Source organism: Myiozetetes cayanensis, unplaced genomic scaffold, assembly GCF_022539395.1.
Source record: "Myiozetetes cayanensis isolate MyiCay16 unplaced genomic scaffold, myiCay2020 scf3, whole genome shotgun sequence".
Taxonomy (NCBI): Eukaryota; Metazoa; Chordata; class Aves; order Passeriformes; family Tyrannidae; genus Myiozetetes; species Myiozetetes cayanensis.
Window position 1 is genome coordinate 22,485,803 of NW_026087521.1, and position 22,898 is coordinate 22,508,700.

At 38.0% G+C, this 22,898-nt stretch overlaps 1 protein-coding gene across 5 annotated transcripts in view; it reads right to left on the reverse strand.

Annotated features, from left to right (window-relative positions):
- Positions 1–22,898, reverse strand: part of PTPRZ1 (protein tyrosine phosphatase receptor type Z1) — a 134,473-nt gene that overhangs the window by 83,379 nt on the left and 28,196 nt on the right. For all 5 annotated transcript variants that reach the window (XM_050324906.1, XM_050324907.1, XM_050324905.1 and 2 more), the window contains exon 2: positions 11,399–11,464. In XM_050324906.1, coding sequence (XP_050180863.1) covers positions 11,399–11,464 — 66 coding nt within the window. The remainder of the gene's footprint in view (positions 1–11,398; positions 11,465–22,898) is intronic.

Sequence of the window (22,898 nt, forward strand, 5' to 3'; positions counted from 1 at the left end):
TCTGAAGCACAAGGCCTATGAAAAACACTTGAGGGAGGTGGGGTTGTTTAGCCTGGAGAAAAGAAGGCTGAAGGGAGACCTTATCATTCTCTACAACTATCTGAAAGGAGGTTGTGGTGAGGTGGAGGTTGGTCTCTTCTCCCAGGTAACAAGGGACGGGACAAGAGGAAATGGCCTCAAGTGGCATCAGGGGAGGAGTACATTGGATAACAGAAATAATTTCTTCACCACAAAGGCTATCAAGCACTGGAAAAGGCTGCCCAGGGAAGCAGCTGTGTTACCACACCATCCCTGGATGTATTTAAAAGATGCGTTGCTTAGGGACATGGTTTAGTGGGGGCCTTGGCACTATTAGGTTAACATTTGGTCTCAGTGATTAAGAGTCTTTTCCAACCTGAATGATTCTACGATTCTATGAAAAGTCAAGAATGAGTTTCTGAGGTAGACTTTCAGTGGAATTATGAAGCAAAATATCACACCTACTTTTCAAACAGCATTCAATTAATTTTATGCAAGACTTAGATGATGCGATGGCCTGTACCAGCAGTGTTTGAGTTAGGGGGTTCATATATGGTATAAATAAGAAAAACCTGAAAGTTCAATGAAAGGAGTTTAATCCGACTGGAAAATCCCACTTACTTCATTCACAAGGACTAAAGCTGAGCAACTGGGAGAAGAGTATTTTGTTTCTATGAAATATTTATCAAGGAGACAGATCAAAGTACACTGTAGTTCAGAGCTCTTCTCAGTATGATCACTGAATCTGCTGCAATGCGTTTCCAGTCTACCTAACCATTTGTTGAAGAGAGTATGACCAACTTAACCTGAAACAAGTGACTGCAACAAAACCTACTGGTAAATTATTATTTGGAACAAAGGCATTTATTCATGTTTATGTTTGAAATCTGTTAGTGAAGTGAATGATACATTTTAGAGATAACAATATGACTCAGTTGCTTGACATTTCAAAGTGAACTTTTACATCTGTCAGCATTTTAAAAAAGATTTTGTTATTTCAGCTACTAATCTATGTGTTCCTAGTTACAAACCCAAGTTTTAAAAAATCATGTTTTCCAATGGCTGGATACAGGATGGACTTTATTTGTATTGATTTTCACATCGGAAAACCATATTGATGAAAAGCTTTTTTTGCTAATAGCAATGTTTCAGATTGAACAATAAATTATGAGGAAAGAGAAACACCTTAAAATCTTTTTATAGAAGGTAGTTAATGAGTATAGCACATTGTAAACCTCACTGTTCTCCATCAGCATTTACATTTATGTACTGACCTGTTGAGGTGGCAAGCTCACCAGCAGGTTTATGTATATAACTTGTAACACATCTATAGATGTACTAACACCTTCACAAATGGAGGAACAAAGAGAATATTCTTAATTGATTGATGAGTTTTATGCTACTAGATTGGGGCCAATCTTATGGGGCCAATCTTACACAGAATATGCACCAAAAAGCACCTTTTGATATGCTCTACATAACTGTGACACAGCAGGTAAGAGCTTTCCCTCCTCGTACGTTCCTATGAAACGTGCAGTGGGTGTGCTGGCTCTTGTGAACCCTTGCAGGCATGCCAGCTCAATGCACCATGGTAACCACACTGGAGACTGTCTGACATTTAGGAAAAGGCAGCTGGGAGAGACTGCAAGATAGTCAGGAAACATTCAGCCAGATCTTTCTCCATTAGTTACTTGGGAGGAGAAAGAGTTTTGCCTGGAAACACAGGAGATAAAGTGGCAAACTGACAGTTACTTTATGCAGCCATTAATAAATGTCAGGCAGAAGTAGACAACAAAATCCTACACAATCATTTGATAGTGGGTAAAAGAAGAATTTTATACTGTTAAAGGGAAACAAGTCATGTCTGCACTCTAAGAGAGGAAATAAAACAGTATGACCAAAAGTGTCAAATGGAAATAGGGTAGAAAGCTTTCTCCTGAGAAAGGGAGGGAGGGAGGAGACACGGGAAGTCATCCAGAAAAGCTCTTTTTAGCACATGCTTCACAGCTTCTCTCAGAAAAAACAAATTATTACAAAGGGTACTTCAGTTGTGTGATCAAGCCACTGCAACAGATTATCATCAGTTCCTTTCACAGAGAGAAGAACAAGCATTGTTCTCATTTTGATCAGATACGTCACACTGGGACCGGCAGGTGTATGGATCTCTTCTTGGTGGTGAAGTGTGTTCGTAAAGATTAGCCATGATAATGTACTAAATCTGTTTGAAGTGGGCACTTAAAGCTGAAGAAAATGTATGCTTGCCTTATTTAAAGTATGTTTCCACTCCCCCAAAACAAATATTACATATTGTCTATTGCCTGTCTGTGCTCGTCACCTTCCATTCTTTTGGAGATTCAGAAAGCAAGTAAAATGCAGATTAAAGAGGTAATGTGCTCATGCTTGTATTTAGAAAACTCAGTTCACACATACCACAGCCCTACTGTAAAGCTAGCTTTCAAGAAGATACAATTGAATAATAATAATAAAAAACCTCTTGCCCTGTAAATTTTCACTTACTAGAACTTCAGCCATAAATATTTGCTTGCCTGAAAAACAATAGAAAAAATGTAGCTGAACAACAAAGACATTGATCATACTGTGCTGTGTATATGCAAAATGGTCAGAACATGGACAAATAGGTAGAAAATCCACTCTGTTCTGAAACAGGAGAAAAGAATTTATGAATCATTGACCCAGTATTCCTAAATACTCCAGCAACAATATTTTTTTTGTTTTTCCTTTTTAGCTACTCAGGAAGGGTAATTAAAAATTGGCTCTTTGTTGTGGGCTTGTTTATGCCATTCACCCAGTAAAAATAATTGTAGTCTGTCTATGACCACACACCCAAGCCCTGAATAGGCTCCTTACATAGCTAGGGAAATACCAGAAGGTGGGAAACAAATTTCCAAGCCCTTATATGTGAATGATTCTTTCTCTTTTCTAGCACATTGTCCTTCTCTTTGCTTTTACATTTTTACCATCTTAATTTTCTTAACTGCCTTTTAAAAACTTCTCTGGTTAACAGTTTTTATCAGTTAAAGTGCACGACAAGAGTCCCTGACAGAGGAAAAACAGCTTAACTCTCAAATGCAGCATCTATAATAAAGGATAAAAGACAGTTAATTGTTTTCTGTGGCTCCTAAAATAGGATCAATGCCAGGCAATGTCAGATCAAGCCACAGTTTACTCTCTTATATAGAGAGCTCTTGGAAGAGAGCAGAAAGAGGCTGCTACAGCTTCTATATGGATTTTGTTGCAAGCAAAGCTGTTGAAGCATAGCAAGAACTAGCTAAATATGTATGCAGAGTGATACCCTGACTTGGCTTCTGACAAAAAGGACTTTGTGCACCTTTCACAGATGAAAGAGGTGCTCAGACCTGAAATTCTTTGATTCTGGCAATCACATAATTGAGGGAACAGTTCAATTGATACATCTAGTGGCAAATGCTGATTCTTTCAAAGTAGAAATTCTGATGGGTTTTCCTAGTTTCTCAAATTGAAAAATTTTGGACAAGTTACTACTTGGGGGAAAAAAGTCATATTGTAACATTTGAATATGAAATTCCACTGTACAGCACAAAAACATGGGTTAAGTTAATTTACAGTAATTTGCAGTAACTTAGTATCCAAAATTTAGAAACTGAAATAGTAGATGCTGCCCCTCCTGTGCTCTCCTCAACTAAGTCAAGTGTACTTGCAAAATGCTAAGCTCACATCGCTCCCTGAGCTTGCAGAGCCCATGGCTTGATAGAATCATAGAATATGCTGAGTTGAAAGGGACCCATCAGGATCATTTAGGCAAACTCCTGGCCCTGTGCAGGAGACCCCAAGAGTGACACCATGTTCCCCAGAGTATTGTCCAAATGGCTTCTTGAACTCAGACAGGCTTGGTGCTGTGACCACTTCCTTTGGGAACCTGTTTCAGTGCTCAAGGACACCTGAGCCTAAATGACAGCTTTCTGCTGTCAACAGAGAGGCCACACTCTACTGACCCCTCGTCCTCAGGATCCTTCCTTGTACTCTTCATTTTCCTCCTCTCACAACCTTGTCTAACCACGCCCTTTGGAGGACTGCTTTAATGCTTATTGGGTTAAAGAACATAACTTGGAAAATCTATCTAGAAGGGTTTGATTTCTATTGAATTACTGAGATACAGCAAGATTGGGAATGGCTTCATATTCTATTCCTGCACTGAATTAGTTATTAGGTATTATCAAACTGTGCATACTGAAATGAGTGGGGTTTGAATTCATTAGGAAAAAATCAAAACCTGTTATAAATACATCAGAATAGCCTGTGAGTAAAAATGTTGGTAAGAAAGTCCTAAAAAACCAGGATGTAACAGGTGATTAAATAAGGCCTTTTGTAAACATAAGCAATGGGAAAATTATTTGCTGGGCTCTAAACCTCACAAATCCATAAATCATCTTGATACGGAGGGATGATGATCTCAAAGTAACCATCTGTGCATTTGGTAAGCAGTAGTTCTCAAGAACATAACCTTCCTACTGTAGCACAGATTGAGTGCACTTGTAAATGAGAAATCATTCAGTAGTATGCACATGAGGACACTTTTACAATTGTTTTGAAGGGCAAAGAGGCTTGACCAGAGGCTTCAGTCTACTGTGAGATATTCACAATCTGCTTTTTTCATTTTATTTTGGTTTATTCCTGAAGACAGCACTCCTAAAAAAGCTTTTAATTTCCAAATGCATTTACTTAATGCTTTTTACATCTTTCTGACCTCTGGACAGACCTTGTCATAACAGCAGTCTTACACTACGCAGATACCTCACACTTTGACTTCTGTATTTCAGAAACAGAATCTTCCTTCATTTGAATAATCTAGATGATGCTCAGAAAGAGATGCTATGCACTTTCTGAAAATGACCCAGCGGTTTACTTTGTTTATAGCATTAAAGGAGTGAAATGGGGAAAGTCAGAGGTCTTATCCCAGTTCCTTATCACAAAACTTTGGTAAACAGATCACTTAATTATTAATTGAAAGAAAAAATGCTGCAACTCAGAAGTGATGAGCCAAATATGAATACCAACACGTGGTCCTAAAAGCATCCAACTTTGAAAATTCCATGAATTTGAGGTCCAATTCTCTTACCTCCTCTCCTCAAATCTCTTGAAATGGATTTCCACTCAGCTTATCCTGCAAATATTGAGTGAATAAAAGCTAAACAAATTGCACTTTGCTGTTAACAGTTTTCTACAGCTCAAAGATCAGCTTTCCTCATTGAAAAGAAAGTTTGTTGGAAACAGACTCTTTTGAAACATATCACAGTATATGAATTCAAAATCCACAAATATACTCAATAGATATCTTATTTGTGTTGAGTAACATGCTTTGTGTTGTTGATTCACTACACTGAGATATTTTAGAAAGAATTTCTCTATGGCCAGAAATGCCAGCACGTAGCTTCTCACTTGAGGACACCTTGTCTCTCTGATGTGAACAGATACATAACGATGTAATTTCTGTTGCTGAATCATCAGCCTTCCAAAAAACCGTAATAATGTAATAGACTTTTTAATTAGTGAGCCCGTGACAAAACATTAAACCATGACTGACTGTGTGATCTGGGGTACGTAAATACATGTCATGAGCTATCATGCAAGAAGCGGTATGACAGCCTCTGAAGTATAAGGTCTACTAAAAAATAAAAGACCCTCTGCAGAGCTATTTTTACCAGTTAATAAAAGAATGTTTTTTATTTTCACTTCTTATCCCATAGCCTTTAATGAAAGAACTTATAGAGCCTAAGAGTACAGGCTTTTTTCTTTATTAACCACAACTGATACATCAGACATGATTATACCTGGTGAATATAAAACAAGGTGATTTATTTCATAGGAATTGATAAAAAGACCAGATCTTCTCAAAAAGTTATGCTGATACTGTCATGGTAGTTACTTATCAAGCAAAAAAATTCAACTTAATATGGTATGCATCATCTTACCAGAACACAATTTTACCAAGCCAATGAAGACAGGAGGTTTCATGAGCTTTTGGCCAGGGCTTTCATGGACACATTTAAGTCTGGTAGAACTGTCCATTAAAGCAGTCAGAAGGCAGTTCCCGGGCTCCACCTTCAGCAGGCTCCTGCTGGTGCCTCCCACTTTCCTACACAATCCAACTGCCAGTATTTGGCTCACAAAATGTCTCATCTCTCATACTGCATCCTGGGCAGTGATGGCAAGGACCCAGACCCCTGCATTTACCTCCTGACTCCCTTTGCCTTGCTCCTGGGTCTGTCTCACAGGGAGCGTGCACCATGCCCACGCTCACACAAACACTCCTCAGCACAGCTTCTCCTTCACCGTAGCTGCAGGGCAGGGAACAGCACCTGCATGCCCGACCTTGTCCATCTTTCCAGCAGATGGCTGATGAACAGGGAGACAGAGTGACATTGAGGGGAAAGCCTCAAACTATCCAGTTTACTTGTATCAAACTGGGGGGTAGCAGATGCAACAGATGTTTAACAGAATAAGCAGAATTAGCTACCAATGTTGAAATCATTCTCTTGAGCCACAGCTGAGATACTGCGGATCCTTAATCACTTTTTAGGGTTGAGTGAAAAGCAAAATACACCTGTATGTTATTATGGATATAAGCAAAAACATAATATCCCATAAACTTTATGAGCAGTGACTTTGAAATACAATCTCCTCAGTATTGAAATATTATAGAACATTTGAAATTAAAACATTAGATCTTGTTTGAGTAAGAAAGAGAATTATCTTTTCTCACTACCTCTGACAACAAGGCCATTTTAATTTTAATTTCTGAACCAAGCTACAGGCATGATCATTTGAAGCAATAACTGCAAATTTCCGGGACTCAGGGTGGCAAACACAGCTTTTCAAATGACAACTGAAGTTTTGGCTGTGTAGCAATAGTAATGGGGAATGATAAACTAGGGGTTATCTCGAGTGGGATGTTGAATCAGACACAAAAAGGTAGCAATTTCCGTTTTAATAATATTAGTTCAATGTTCAACATGGGAGCAAAACCATGAAAGAAATCATTACATTTAGCCATTGTTATTGAAAGAAATATTGGTGCAAGTGCCAGAAGAGCATCATCACTGTAGACTACTACTGAGGTACATCAGATATTAAAAATTATTTGGAAATGTCATAATTAATAATCCTGATGGACAACAAGTTGTGTGTGAGTCAGCATCAGCAGTGAGTATTTGCAGCCATGAAGACAAACACTGTGCTGGGCTACCTTAGCAAAAGTCGAGCCAACAGGACAAAGGAAGTGACTGTTTCCTCTATTGCACACCAGCAAGGCGACATCAAGAATGAAGAGTTCAGCCTTGATTTCCTCCCCAACCCAGTATAAGATGGATATTTACAAACTAAGGGCCCCTAAGATGATCTGGGGGTTGGAATACATAATGTACGAGGAGAGGCTGAGGTACCTGAGTTTGCTGAAGCTGAAGCTGAGAGGGGGAGGTTAGATGAAGTCTACTGCTCTGTAAAGGCAGTCTACAGAGTAGTGCACAAGAAAAGGGCAAGAGGCAATGGTGACAAGTTGCAATAAAACGTATAGCAGTTGGGTAAATGAAAAAATGCTTTCAAAACATTTCTGGAACACACTGCCCAGACTGCACCATCTCCTTCTTTGGAGATCTTCAATACTCTGCTAGACAAGGTCTGAGCAACCTGCTTCAGCTTTGAAGTTCACTCTGCTTTGAGCTGGTGTTGGGACCACCTGATCTCCAGGGCCCTCTTTAAACCTAAATTGTACTGTGATTATGTGATTAATGATATTTCTCCTCAGGGGAAAAAGAAATATGATTCATATTCTGCTTGTAAACAACAAAAATCAGAATCACAGAGTATTCTGAGTTAGAAGGGACCGATAAGGATCATCAAGTCCAGCCCTTAAGTGAATGATTCATAGGGGGGATTGACCCCATGACCTTTATATTATCAGCATGAAGTTTTAACCTGAGCTAATCTCAAATACCTAGAGACCTAACAGTTTATACTAAAATCACCCTTTCCTCAAGATCATACTTGCAAGTACTTATAAGGTAATTGTGTAACAGTGTATCACATAATAAATGGCAGCACAGGCTGAACATAACACTCCTGAATGGTGAGACAAAGAACACTGATCTGACTGCCACTCATTTACAGAGTACACTCAGCTTTTAAAAATGTTCAAAATCAGCTTTTGTAATTCCCAGAAGACTGTTTAGAGTCTCTTGCTTTTAACAAAATTCAGCCATGGTTTTTTTTCCCCTAAACTACGTAACTTCTTTGTTGTGAACAAGAATTAAAATCCCAAGAGTAAAACTCAACAGAAAGAAATTTCACCGGGAGAAACATCTTTGTGGCTTCACTTGCCAGTTCTATGTGTGACCTTTCAGACTTGGACTTTTCATGGACTATTATCAACCAGCCACACTAAAAAAAAATCAAAACGGAAACCAGCATTATATCATTCCTTCTGCCAAAAACAATGCAGATGGACAAAGCATCAATAAAAATTAATCTTTCACCTCACTGAGAGAAAATAACTGAAGTTCATATTACTTCCTTTATGCTTTGAAATAACATGTGAATGACTAAACTTAGTGGAGCAGTTCAATATTGTCTAAATTATCTTTGCTAATCAATTAGTATGTGACTGATTTAAGGAAATTGAACTTTTGCAGTAGACTTGTTTTTTCTACACCAAAAATGGTTGGTTTCCCCTTTAGCATATGACACCAGTTGAAAATATTTATGATATAATTATTTTCATTTCTATGACCGTTTTAATGAAAAACAGAATGAAATGTTAAGTAATTTTTAGGAATAGATGAACTTCAGGATCCAGTTAATCCTGAAAAAATTGGATGCATCTGTAACAAGTACTTGCATATTTCAGTTCTTTAACACTGTATTTGTTTATGTAAATACATGAAAAGTCAAAACACAAGATATTAAATTAATGTTTGCAAATGCAGATTTTGTCGATGGCTTAAAGCAGAGCCCTTGAAAGTACTACAAAATGTTTTCAGTAACATTTATGACTTCATTATACTTTTACCCAAAAGTCAAAATCTGATGATGGCTCACATTAATTTCCAGTATGTGAAATTGCTTTATTATGAAACTTCACCTTCAGAAATTGGATAATTTTATCAGGTCAGATTCTCTAGTTCCATTTTACTTTCATCTCACAGCACCATCCCAGTAAAGGAGCGTATTGACCCATTGTGGCTAACATATCTGAAATTTTTATTTGATATAGAGAATAACATCTGCCCAAACTCAGGTTAATGTACCAAGCCAGTTGGATTTTTCTTACCCATGGTGGACTAACTATGGTTGCAGGATTCCCACGGCCCACTTATAAGACTTCATTGGCACACTGAGACTAATTTTTAGGTCTTTCAGTGAGCAGATTATAGGCCAGAAGAATAGAACTGGTGTCTGAGGAAGAGCTGTACTGACAAAACATAGTACATCCATTCAGAAATGTGCATGTTGGTCTACACCTCAAAACCATAAGTCTGAGCTAGGTATAGTGGTTATACATATCACTTGCTGCAGGAATAAAATAAATAAGTAATTATAAATGAATGAGATCAAAACCAATATGCTTCAGTCTCTAGATTTCTGTGCCTCCAAAAAAACAATGTTAAAATCTGTACTTTTTCCTCATATTCAGGAAGACTGTCTCTTTATAAGTGAAAGTTGAATCTGGGTATTCCCCTTATGCAATGAACTGATTACCTGTTTTTTAGGAAAGCATCACATACTACACAGCTCTCAATACTGTTGCTAGCTTTAGATTCTTGAGTACCTAATTTGTATTCAGCCTTCTCCAAAAGCTTTGAAAAATCCTTTTTTGACCACACATGGAGTCAGCTCTGTTAAGAATGCTGGGGGCACACAAAGCCTGTGCAGAAGGGCGCCTGGTGAGGCAGCAGGAGCGGGGCAGGATGTGTCTTGGGCAGGAGGCTGCAGGAGCAGCAGGATGGTAGGCAAGGCTCACAGTGCTAAGCAGGGCTCATGTAGAGGTCTGGATGGGGAGAAAGGCTTTGCCAACAGTGGAGTCACTAGGGCAAAGTATATGCATTGAGATGACTACACGCAGGTATCTCACACGTTAAGGAAGAGAAACAACAGGTCTGGATCTTCTGGCTTGCAGAGTCTGTGCTATTTTTCCATACAAAATATCCATTGAGGGTGACCTGCAGCTACTGCAGCAGTTGCACAGTATTCTGTGCAACCAAGGGAAGAGCTCTATCCTCCGATATCCTAAACAAACCTCATTTGCTATTCTTCAAAGATTCCCCTCTGGTGACCTGGAATCCTGGAATCCCTGCACTCCTCAAACTGCAATATTAAAAAATGGATCAATTTTGAACATGAAATACTGTATTGACTGATCTTATGCTTGAATTTTGCTGTACAATCTGTGTGAGTTTTCATTATAAATCTCATTTTGAAGGGTTTATGACTAACCTGTTTCAATTCCCTCTAGGCTTAAAACTTGTTAGATATGTTTTACACTGGAAGATAAAAACTGTCTTGAAAATGAGACAGAGAAATAAAAAGAATGGTGTAATTTTCTTTAACAGAAAACACATTTTGAATCAAATTTATGAAAGAACTGATATTTGACAGTCCTTATTTTTCATAGATTGGTATTTTTGAAACAGGACTTTAAATAATTTAAAATGTAAGAGTCTATGCACATCCTCAGCAAGCCGCTTCCCATACGTTGGGTAAAAGATACCTATCACTTAGGACAAAATTACCTTTTCAGTATTACTGAAAGTGCTTGACATACATAAGAACCTAAGAGACCAATTGTGAATTTTGCATAGTCCTTCTTTGATGAGGCAATGGTCACGCAGAATTTCAGGGTATATCTTTATTACTTAATGCAAACAAGAGAGCCAAAATAACTTAGTTTTTAGGAGAGTCAGGGTGGGACCTGGAAAGTATGCTCAAGTGCTCAGAAGCTAAGTGCAGAAGTTCATATGCAGTATATGGATAGTTTTCTTTCCTATATAATGTGCAGTACCTTGTTTTGTCTCCCTTTGTCTCCTTTTCAGACTTACTAGAACAGTAATACTCAGACCTAACAATTTATTGGCCCAGTCTTCATCAAATAAGTCAGGTCTCAGGTTAAGGTTTTAAGGATGAGGACTTTCTCTTTCCAAAAGTAATAGATGTAAGACATGAAAATACTCTCCTATTGTAAAGTTCCTGCATTTTTTCAGATTCCATTTTCTACATTTTTACTTTAGCAATTGTTTAGGCACATGGTAAGTGGTACACAGGCACACGAGGCTCTTACAGTTATAACATGAAAATATCAAAGAGAAATAAGTTCATAGACAGTTTTGCTTACCTGTATATGACCAATCAATCTCTTCAATTAATTTACGTTGTTGTCTGTAGTATCCATACACCAAATCTGCAAAATAGTAATGAATTTACAATATTAAAACCAGAAGTCTAACAGGAACTTGAAGTGTTGATGATATGCCCCTTCCGACAAGATAATCACTGTTTTAATTACTGATGAATAATTTACTTTGTCCTTATCTCAAATGCTCCTTATCCCAAATGCTAAGTACTGGTTAAACAGAATATAAACGCCACCAATATTGTAGCATATTAAGGACATTATGAAAGCAAACAGAAGTGCTTTTCAGTCCTTCTTCCCTTTCCTTCCTTCCTTCCCTCCTTCCTTTCCCTCCTTTCCTCCTTCCTTCCTATCTCATCACAACCATTCTTTCATTCTTCCCCTTTTAAAATTAATACAACTCCCCCATGAAGAAACTATCTTTTTGGATGTCCTTTGTCCTTTAGAAAGAACTATTCTAGATAACTAGAAAGTCAATGAGAGTTAAACGTTTGCTTCAGTGTGGTAACGACTTTACATATTTTCTCCACCTTTGTACTGATACCATTTAAAGATAATGAATGAAATGTTCTAAAATATCATTTCACTGTGCATTATCATCGGCATTACTGTAGGTCAAGTATGTGAAATTACTTGTATCTCCATAAACTTTCTGGAGAGAATACTAGATACTTTTAAATCATGTTACATTTTTCTAGAGAAAAAAAATATAACTGTATAAATACTCATCAACTTACTCTGACTACTGAGTAACCTTCATCATTATTCTTTTTATGCCAGGACAATTCTAGCAACACTGGTGATATAAACAAATAGGCAACCATGCTCCCTAATAATTATTAATATATGCAAATTGCAGATATAGGTTTTTTTGACACTGTCACTGCAAGAGTCATAATGTTAACTAGCTTTATTACTGTTCTAGAGTAGTACAATACAACTTATTTAAGAAATAGTTGCATATAAGCATGTTGAGCACACATATGGATTGCTTCCTTGAGAAAGTGCCATAGAGTTCTCCTTTCATTCTGGAATAAATAATTTAACGAAACAGTTTCATAACATGCATTTCTTTTTCCTTAATGCAGAAAAGTATGTAGTCCTTACTACAGGATGTTAAATCATAATTGCTATTTGCAAGGTTTCACGTTTATGTGTCTTTCAATGACTTTCTGCTACCTATCTGAAGTCCATGTTTTATTAACTTCATCAGACTTCTGCCTCCTCCCTGCACTTGTCCTTAAATCTTTTTCTTCTCATTCTCCCTCCTCACCAAAAAAAGTAGCCCTTGCAACAATTCCAGACATTCACTCATCACTAAGATCAAACTTCACATATAAGTACTGGCACTGAAAAGGGATTTACATTCCCCAACATTGTCTTTGGCCCACATTTCCAAGTCAATGTGCATTATGCCTGTTTCTTCAATTAATTACGGAAAAGAAAGCTGTGTAAGTTGTGATTCACAGGTGTTGATGTCTCCAATTTCCTTCTTAATCCACTGCCCTACTTGTTACTTTCCACCATCAATTGAGCATTCACATGCAAACTAAGCAGAGGCTGAGAGTGAGAAGTTCCCACCACTTTTTTAATTCTACAAGTTCTGATGGACAAAGAGTGATAGTTTCAATAAACAAGAAAAAAAAGGGAAAGGTTCACTTTTTAGTGCATTACACACTTTTAGACCCAGTAAATCTTATGGAAAGTGTTTAAAAATTCCAGGAGGTGTCAGGAGCTCATACACCTTCTTTCCTCTGTTGTTCATCATATGCCCACAGTCCCTTCACAGCACACTCATAGCATGAACCTTCTTGTGTCTGCAGGGACTATCAGTGGTTCTGGTCTTGTCTCTTTATTAATACGTAATAAAATAAGGGAAGAAAAGTAAATTTCATCTGGGAATGGACTGAAGATTCATAACTAGCACAAAGCTAGTAGCAGAGGTAGCAGAGGAAAGTTCTGTGTGATTATGTGAGGATGAGCCATTCAGTAATTGTTCCCTTGAGCTGCTTGTGTTAACTGCCCTGAGAAACACAACCATGTGTTCTATTGCTGTGTAAACTGTCAGTGTTAACCAGTTGTAGAGACTAGCTGAAAGAAAATTATTCTATTTCATTTTTAAATTTTATTTTAGCTAAAGTTAAAAAATCGACATATTAACAAATTTTGCTGGTGGCAGGTACTTCTGCTTAAATATTGCATTTAAATTCCTTGCATTTAATTTAAATGAAGACAGTAATAGTAAGAACATATTCACGAAAAAAAGAAGGCAAAACTGATGCCAAATTTGTGGTTTTACATGTATATCTGTGATACTTATTAAGCTGCATATGCTTGAGAATCTGCATGACTCCTGTCATACTGACTAACATCTCCTGCCAGTGTCCAAAATAGTTTGAGTTATATTGGATAAGGTGCTGCTTTATAAAGCAAAAAATCCTTAAAGTTCTCTTTTGCTTCCAGGAAGCTGTGGAACACGTTTCCATAGATTGTTGATTTATTTATAGAATAGGGCAGCTGGGTATCATTATCACGTTTTAAACAGTTTTACAGTTATTTTTCTGTGCCTGTTAAAGAGATATGCAAGATATCATTCAGTGCTTTCCCGGCCTTTTTCTACCCTCATTCAAAGCCAAGCTTTTCTATCTGAGGCTGTGAGATTTGTTTCCTTTTATATTCTGCCTAAAGACTGTGCACCCCAGTGCCCGAGGCCCACAAAGTCAGGAATAATGTGACAAACCCTCCCCTGCTCATGACAGGTAGCAGGACCCACTGACTTGTGACTGAACCTGTCACATGTGCAGTCACAAAGAGAGAAGGTGATCTCTAGTTAAAGCATAGTACTAGGAGTAATAAGATCTTGTAGATATATTCCTGTTTGAAAAGTATAAATACCCAGGTTTTCTTCCTTCTGACACGAGTCTGATATTCCTTTTGCACTTACTGGCCTTGGTTGAGTTGCTTTTGATTTACCACTGTGAATGAAACATTCTGATCCTCAACGCGTAGTTGTGCGTAATTAAAGGTGAAAAATTAATAGCTTTAATGATTAACAGAAAGAATTGTCTGTGAGGGTGATCCTCTTGATTTGATACTCTGTGCCAGGAAAATGAGTCAGAAAAGGGGAAACGGGACCTTAAACCTCTGAATTCTGTTTTGTTCTTTATGTCCTTTGTGCCACAGCAGTGCCAAGACATACCAGCTGCCAGGCTCAAGAGGAAAGAGATAACATCCTTATGGTTTTACCTCCACTCAGCCTGAACTTGTGAGTTGCACCTTCAGTGTAGTGTCACGTATGAGATTGTGACATCAGAATGACTTATGGGAACTGGGACACATTAAGTAGCGTCAGTGTTTGTGGGATCTACAAACAGGGCACGGATGTTCTATGTGTACAGTATGGGTAGGCACTATTAACTACACATTGAGACTGCAAACACTATTTGGTCCTGGGAAGTCAGATGTCATTCAGTATTTTCCTCCTGTCCTAAAATCTAAATTGAGAGCAAAGAGGACAGATTCTAAAGCTGTAAATGGATAATTGGCATACAGTCATGGAGATAAGGGCTGTGTTGGTATTAAAACTGATGGGAATTCCAATTTACATGGACAAGATTCAACTCATGGTTCTTAGGCCACAAGTGTACAGGAACTCTCGGGACACCAGCAAGGAAGTGAGAAGTCACTGAGAAACGTGGTAATTTTTGAGAAATACAGAAGCTCTTGTTTTAAACAAACTGGGTCTTAAGAGATCTCTGCTATATACACTGACTGCAGAAAGAGAAAGCGAGGGATATTAGAAGCTTACACTAGTTTGGAAATGATTTAAAAATCTGTGAAGGAGAAATCCACAAATATCTCTTAAACACAGTGACACCACTTTTGGCACACTAAGTCCACTGATGAAATTAGAAGGATTATACAGTGAAATTCTTGTTATATATTTGCTCTATTTTAATGCACTCTTGTAGGCAGTTGTAATTGGTTCTTGTCAGGGACAGGTTATCAGGCAGGTGGCTTTTTTGTAGTTTAAGATACACACCTCTTCACTGGAGAAGAATTAGAAATTTAGAACAAACTGAAAGGGCATGATAATAGCAATGCTTATACAAAGTACCTGAAAGAAAATCTGCACATGGCTAGTGGCTAAGAAGTAGGACACCAGACACAGTTGCTGCAAGGAAGTCAAAGAGAGGAAGACAAACTTTTAAAATGGCGTAATAATAAATTCAAAAAAGGAAGTTACATGGGATTTAAAAAAGGGATGCTTGGTGCTTTTCAAATATGAAAAGAATACAACTAAATAGATCAGGGAGAGTTTCATTTTACAGGTTCTGCTTCTGAGAACCTTAAGCAGAGTTAAAACTGTGCAAAATCACCTCTGATGATAAATGGATTGCTTCTGCAACAATTGCAATGTCCTTATTTTAGCCTCTTCCATTGACAGGAAGGTCACAGGATCCACTTCTATACCTTTCATGGATCTTATGATGGTGCAGCTTCATTGCCTCAACTGAAATAACTCTTGTTTTATACTGATGGAGGAAAAGAAAAGATTCAGAGCATAACCTGCTAGCAGCCTTAAAGTTTTAACAGACAGTAGCTATCTATAAATTCCTTTAACAGAATGATCCACATTTGCCTGAGTAAGGTCTCTCTTTCACAAGTTTATTTAATTTTGTAATGCCATCTGTAAAATTCTTTAAAAACACAAAAATGCTTTAATAACCCACTGCTACAATTTCATATATTCTTTCTCCCTGAAAGTCAAAGTATCTAAATCTTTTGTCCAGATGTGTCTGAGAACTCTCACACTCTTCGGGAAATTTAAAAAACCCTTTTTTTGTTTTTCCCACAGTTTCTTCTGTGTAGCCTTATTTCAGACTATGGTACATGTTCAAGTGTATATAAAGAGAGTTAGTTCCCTTCATTATACTTAAGTGAAGGCTGCTCTTTCCAATACAGATAGACAAGTGAGACTTTTCCTGCACTACATATAAAGCCAAAAAACCCTCTTCTTACAATCTGGCAGTTGTTGTGTGTATTCACTAACACAAATTGTGTTGAAATCTTTAAAAAAAAAAAGAAAAAAGAAAATGATTGATTGTTTTAATTTAAAAATAGTTATTACTAAGCACCAGAGTATTAATAGGCACTCTGCTTACTTCACCTATCACAACTCTACAGTGAATAATGCCATGAATTAAAAGTGTAATCCCCATAGCATCAGCTAAGGTTTATAAATCACATTTATTCCCAGTTTTCTAGTGCATTTGTATATGCAAATGTAACAAGGACTCCAGTTTGACCGAGCTAGTTTCTGCCCCTCTGGAATTTTAAATGCCTGAGATGCCAGGTGGAAACTGGGAAGGATACTACAGGGTATGATTCAATGTTCCTAAGTTACCTGCTGCCACCTTCACTCTGACTACAGGCAAAGTAGTAGGAAAAGTTCACATTTAACTGGCTTTTGGAAAGTCTTTTAACAGAATTTTACTATGCTTCTTCAATGCTTTTCTGCCTGTTAATATTAAAAGCTACAGACCAGTAAAGCTCTACAGCTTTAGTAATATCTATCTAAAACTCTTGAGAATAGACCTTATGTAAGTCATCTCAAAGGAGCATTTACTGAAATAAATGCTTTTTTAGCACAATAGGGACTGTGAAGTCAAGTTGTCAGCAACTTTCCCTTTTGAAAAATATTTAAATAATTTAAATAATCTTGTAGGCCCTAATGAACAACCTTATACTGGATCCTGTGAGGGTATTGGCAGAGGGGTATTAAGAGAAATATACTCTTCAAAAGTGGAAGTCTTTAATTATGAAATATTTTCCTTTCCAGTTTATTTGATGTTGGAATTGCAAATTCTACTCAACCCCTACTCCTCCAGTCATGTTACTGTAAGTTTCCTGAAAGGTGGCTCTTTAAATAACAGTATCTTCTTTGGCTTCAGGGCGGTATTTACTTGAAATGTCTCAATGAAATTATTTTTCAATAACAAAGGGAAAGGGAGAGATTGCCCTGGACGATTTTCTTATAAGTATTCAAATAAATCTAGGGTTTATGCCACATACCTTTTGTAGAACCATACCGACATCATTCTACTCCCTTGAGGAAACTATACTCACAACATCAAGACTGAAAAATTCCAAAGCTCATCATGAACACTCAGTAACAACTGCATATCTATAAAAATATCTGCCTCTGCTTCATACAAAATATATGAACATAATACAAACAATACAACTAAAAACTTGTAAACAAATCTAGAACCTGGTATTTTTTTGATGAATACCAACAATTATATTATATATATGCATCAGTTTGTCCAGATAAATATCTATAAGGATTTGTCAAAAAAAGGGTATAAATATATATATATATACACACATATATTGCAATTTTTTATGATTACATCATGTTTTAAATCTCATGTTTACTCTTTTCCTTTAGCCACTTCTTTATTGCAACTCATCACATAAACATATCATTTGGAAAAGAAAACAGTGGCTCATGACTGCACAGAAAAATGGCACTGGCACACTAGAAACACAAACCAAATTCAATCCAAACACACTAAATTTATCCTTTTGTGTTGCTTTTTGATTTTTTTTTAACAGAACAGCAGAATTATTAATATAGTGCCATAAGGGAGATCACAGAGAAAATAATCAGAACAATGTAATTACTTAAAAATTAATTCATGATACAGTATTTCACAATACACTGAGGTGAGGAGCCAATATCTATGCTACCTTCTATCCTACAGATCATCTGACTGTGGGACTAGAGAGTCACATGGCCACTTACATTTTTTTCCCACTCCACTCAGGGTCCCTTTACCACGAGCACATGGCAGTACCTTCCCTCCTGCCCCTGTAGATGGCTTGTATTTGCCTTTTGGGTGCTCTCAAGGAGCAACTGCCCCGAAGGCACACATCTCCCCAGGAAGAGAAAAAAGTGAACCTGTCTCCTGATGTTCATAGAGTTTTCAAATTAGCAGGATGTAGTGAAAAGGAGAATTAGTGTCAGAAATACCTTACATGTATTTTAACCTGTTCTGACAACGTTTAATTTTAAAAGGGTGCCTGAAAGATCATTAATTTTTTAAATTAGAAACATTTCTTAGACATGAAACAGGCTTCAGGCTGCTTCATGATATCCAGACCAAGAAATTCTCAGCAAACTCTAAAGCAGAATTTTAAGCATTCAAGGGACTTTCAGTGAAGAACTAAGGTATCTTTGAAGTCAGGCAACTATTTCACAGCATTTTCAGGACTTGGGTAACTTTGGACTTGGGCACCTGACTTCTGCCTAAGTGTCACTTTTCAGTCTGACTCCTGCTGTATAAAATGACAAAAGCTTTTGGAAACTGTTGAATAGGCCTAATCATACCTGTTGACTCTAAGTACAATTTAATACTAACAGAGATTTCACCACTAGGTATTTGGAATGTATATTGAATGTAACCTTTATGGCACAACCTAAAACTAGAAATTATTGGAAAAAGAAGTATGTGTCACATAGGTTCAATAAAAAATAAATTCTAATACACTCAGAATTTTTCCCAGGTCTTTGAGCTTTGCTCAGAGACAGTGGCAGTGGGAAGGGGCTTACTGTTTGTTGGGGGTCTGGTGCTGTTGGCTGGAGTTGAGGTTCCCATGATCCTTATCCAGATCTTACAACTACCAAAGACACAAAGTCCTAAGTTTAATCAGTAAGACCTCTGCTTTCGGTGGGATATCATTTCATCATTTCAGTCAGTTATTTTGAAGTTGATTTTAAAAATTTGTAAGTCAGTAAGTCTGGGCTTTCCCCCATATTTTGCCAACTGCTGTGCCCTGTAAGCAGACTGTCACACCACAGCTGGATTTTCACACAATCCAGGTACTTAGAGCTCACACTGGACTTGCTGACCAGCACGTTTTACTCTTGTTTTAAAAATCAAATGCTCAATATCTGGTCCCCTGCTTCATCAACATATATAAATATGGTATATTATTCTATAGAACAATATTGTTACTTTCACAGACTGCTGAAAACAATACGGTGTGCTGATTGCCCTGGGAGGTGATTGTTTATTGACACTTGTTTTTGTTTTTTTCTTATGCAGATTTCATTAAAAAAAAGGGTATCAAATAAAATAAGGTCATGACTATTTTCTTCACATTGCCTTTCTTGACTTTAATTCTCTTCTGCAGCTTGTTATCTATACTGTATCTACCATTTCATATAGTTTTAATGTCAAATTCTGTCTCATGGACGGGAATCTCATCCTAGTCCTGAGCCAATCACCCACAAAACTGAAACTTGACAGGTAATTTTGGAATTCAAATACTAATAATATCTGGAAGTAGGGACGGAGACTTTTTGATCAGATATTTTGCATGATCTATACAGTCATGTATCTTGCTTCTTTGTATTCAATGAATATGCTCTTCATCTTGGAGAGGGAAGGTAAATCTGACTGGAAAGCCATATAAGGCCCATGTGAAGGCAGACAAAATACAAACCCATCATATAGGCATACAAACCTCATCTACCCATCCTCCTAATGCCTACTTTATGTACATTTTACATAACAGTAATAGGAGACAGGACACAGATTTGTGATTTCAGAAAAAAAAACCAAAAAACCCAAACCAAAGCAAAACAAGGAAAACTCACACAAACCCCCATAACATTGTTTTGTTAGTTCATATTCTTTCAGTTCTAACCCCTGTTGAATTCTGTCAGCAGACATAAACTGAGTGGAACAAGGTATGACCCAAAATGTGGAAATAATAACCCCATCAGATGATAGATACATGGTTTAATCAATCACTGCAAACATGAAATTTCACCTTACTGCAATAATGATTTCCTCATATAATCCAACCTTTCACTAAGGCAGTAAAAAGCCTTTTCCCAGGTCTCAGGTGGTGGTGGCACTCCATAAAAAGCCTTAATTTGTGCACTGAACCACAAAATGGAGGTTCTGACCTCTTGTTACTTCCAGTCCTACACTGAATGTTTAACACAGTTTGAACTGAGAATCTTATTGCATCAGTCCTCCTAGGCTCAGATTAGTTCAATACAACTGAAAGTTCATACATGGTGGCAGTCAGCTGTCAACACTCAGTAGCCAACTGCAAATTGACTGTGAATTTCTAATAGTAAGAAATTAAATCTTTGAAACGAAAATGTGCAAGCCTGAGAATGTCACTGTGATTCATAGGCAAATTTGTACTAAACACTGCAACATGAAGAAGTTAATTAAAATGTACCTAACTATTAAATTTGTTTTCATTTATTTGTAATGACGCATGTACCAAGATTGAATTATTTTTATAGCCAATTAATAAAGAAATGAGTTGTTCCATCAATTAAGAGCAACCAGAATCACAGAAACATTTTATCTAAAAATGTATAGTGAGTTAATGGCATAAGCATGCCTGAATCTTGTAATTAGATTTCAATGCACCTGAAGTGTCTTGTAAAGTCATTCCTACATTGGGAACACACCTACTTAAACTCTTTGCTGGTTCAGATTTTAACTCCCAGCAGAACTAAGGGGTTTGGGCTCTTCAGTGATGAAGAACTAGTTCCACAAAGAGATTTTAACACTGAACTCCTAACCCAGGCTCCCAAAATCCTCAAAGCCCTTGATAAACACATCTTGTCCTCACTCTAGGTGTAGAGCAATAAAAACCTGGGTAAAGGCATTAATTAGCAGCTTGTGAAGTGTGTCTGCCTGTCTCCTTCTCTCTTATGAATATTTATATAAAGGTTTTATGGTATGGGGAAAAACTTCAATAGGTGGGATCCAGAGTGTCTTCTGTGAATGCCCTTTGGGCACATAATTGGGGCACTTTGTCTTAGTGCCATTAGACACTTCTTCCATTGTATTAAGGAGGAAGCCTGTCTTACATATCATGCCCAGTATTGCAGAGTTATGAATAGGGGATGTAGAGAAAGTTTCCATATAGACTTAAAAGCAGCTCTCTCACTGCCTGTTTTCTTATAAATGCTTCCAATTAAGGGTGCAGGCCCAAACAGACAAAATGAACAGAGTACTAAAACTCCCTTCTTTAAGTAAGCAAGGAGAGTTTAAACTTAAAGGCACTGGCGACCACTTTGGGGAAAATAAAACTGCTGAGAGGAGAGGAACATACTGACTTTATATCAGAATAAGGTGGGAGTCCTAATAAAACATAGCACAGATCAGAGAATATGCTGAGTTGGAAGGGAATCACAAGGATCATTGAATCCAATTCCTGGCCCTTCACAGGACCATCCCCAAGAGTCACACCATGTGTCTGAGTGTATTGTCCAAACACTTCTTGAACTCTGCCAGGCTTGGTGCTGTGGCCACTTCCCTGGGGAGTCTGTTCCAGCGTCTAACCCCCGCTCTGGGTGAAGAATCTCATTCTAATATCCAACCTAAATGTCCCCTGACACAACTTCAGGCCATTCCCTCAGACCCTGTCACTGGTCACCACAGAGAAGAGATCAGTGTCTACTCCTCCTCTTCTGCTCAGGACAACTGCAATGAGGTCTCCCCTCAGTCTCCTCTTCTCCAGGATGAGCAGACCAAGTGACCTCAGCCACTCCTCACACAGCTTTCCCCCAAGGCCCTTCACCATCTCCTTTGGATGCTCTCTAATAGTTTAATATCTTTCTCATACTGTAGTGCCCAAAACTGCACACAGTATTCAAGGTGAGGCTGTCCCAGTACAGGGCAGAGAGGGACAATGACCTGCCTTGACCGGCTGGTGATGCTTTGCCTGATGCCCCCCAGGACACAGTTGGCCCTTCTGGTTCCCAGGGCACTCCTGACTCATATTCAACTTGCCATCGACCAGGACCCCCAGGTCTCTTTCCACAGCACTGCTTTCCAGTATCTCATTCCCCAGGCTGTACGTATATCCAGGGTTGCCCCATCCCAGGTGCAGAATCGAGCACTTTCCCTTGTTGAATTTTATTTGGTTGGTGATTGCCCAGTCCTCTGATTTGTTGAGATGTCTCTGCAGGACCTCCCTGACCAGTACTGATGGACCCCAGCACCTGCAAAAAACAGTTTCCCAGGGGACCTTACTTACTAATTCCTTTAAGCCTGCTCTCCTCATGTCCAGAGCTGAGGTTTTACTGGCACTTTTCCTCCTGTCAACAGAGATTTTAAACTCAATTGCTTCATGGTAACTGTGGCCAAGATGACCACCAATCTCCACTTTGCTCATGAAATCCACTCAGTTGACAATCAGGAGATCAAGGAGATAATTTTTCCAAGTCAGCTCCCTGTTCCATAAAGTTGTCATTCGGGTTTTTTAGGAATCTTCTAACTTGGGCTGTACCAGCTGTTTGATACTCCCAGTTAATTTCTGGCAAGTTGTCCCTATAAGGACAAGGGCAGTTGGTCTGGAAGTGTCTCTTAGCCCATTTCCCTCTTCAAAGCTAGTTTAGAGCTCTGTCAACAAGCCCCACTATCTCCTGTGCTGAAAT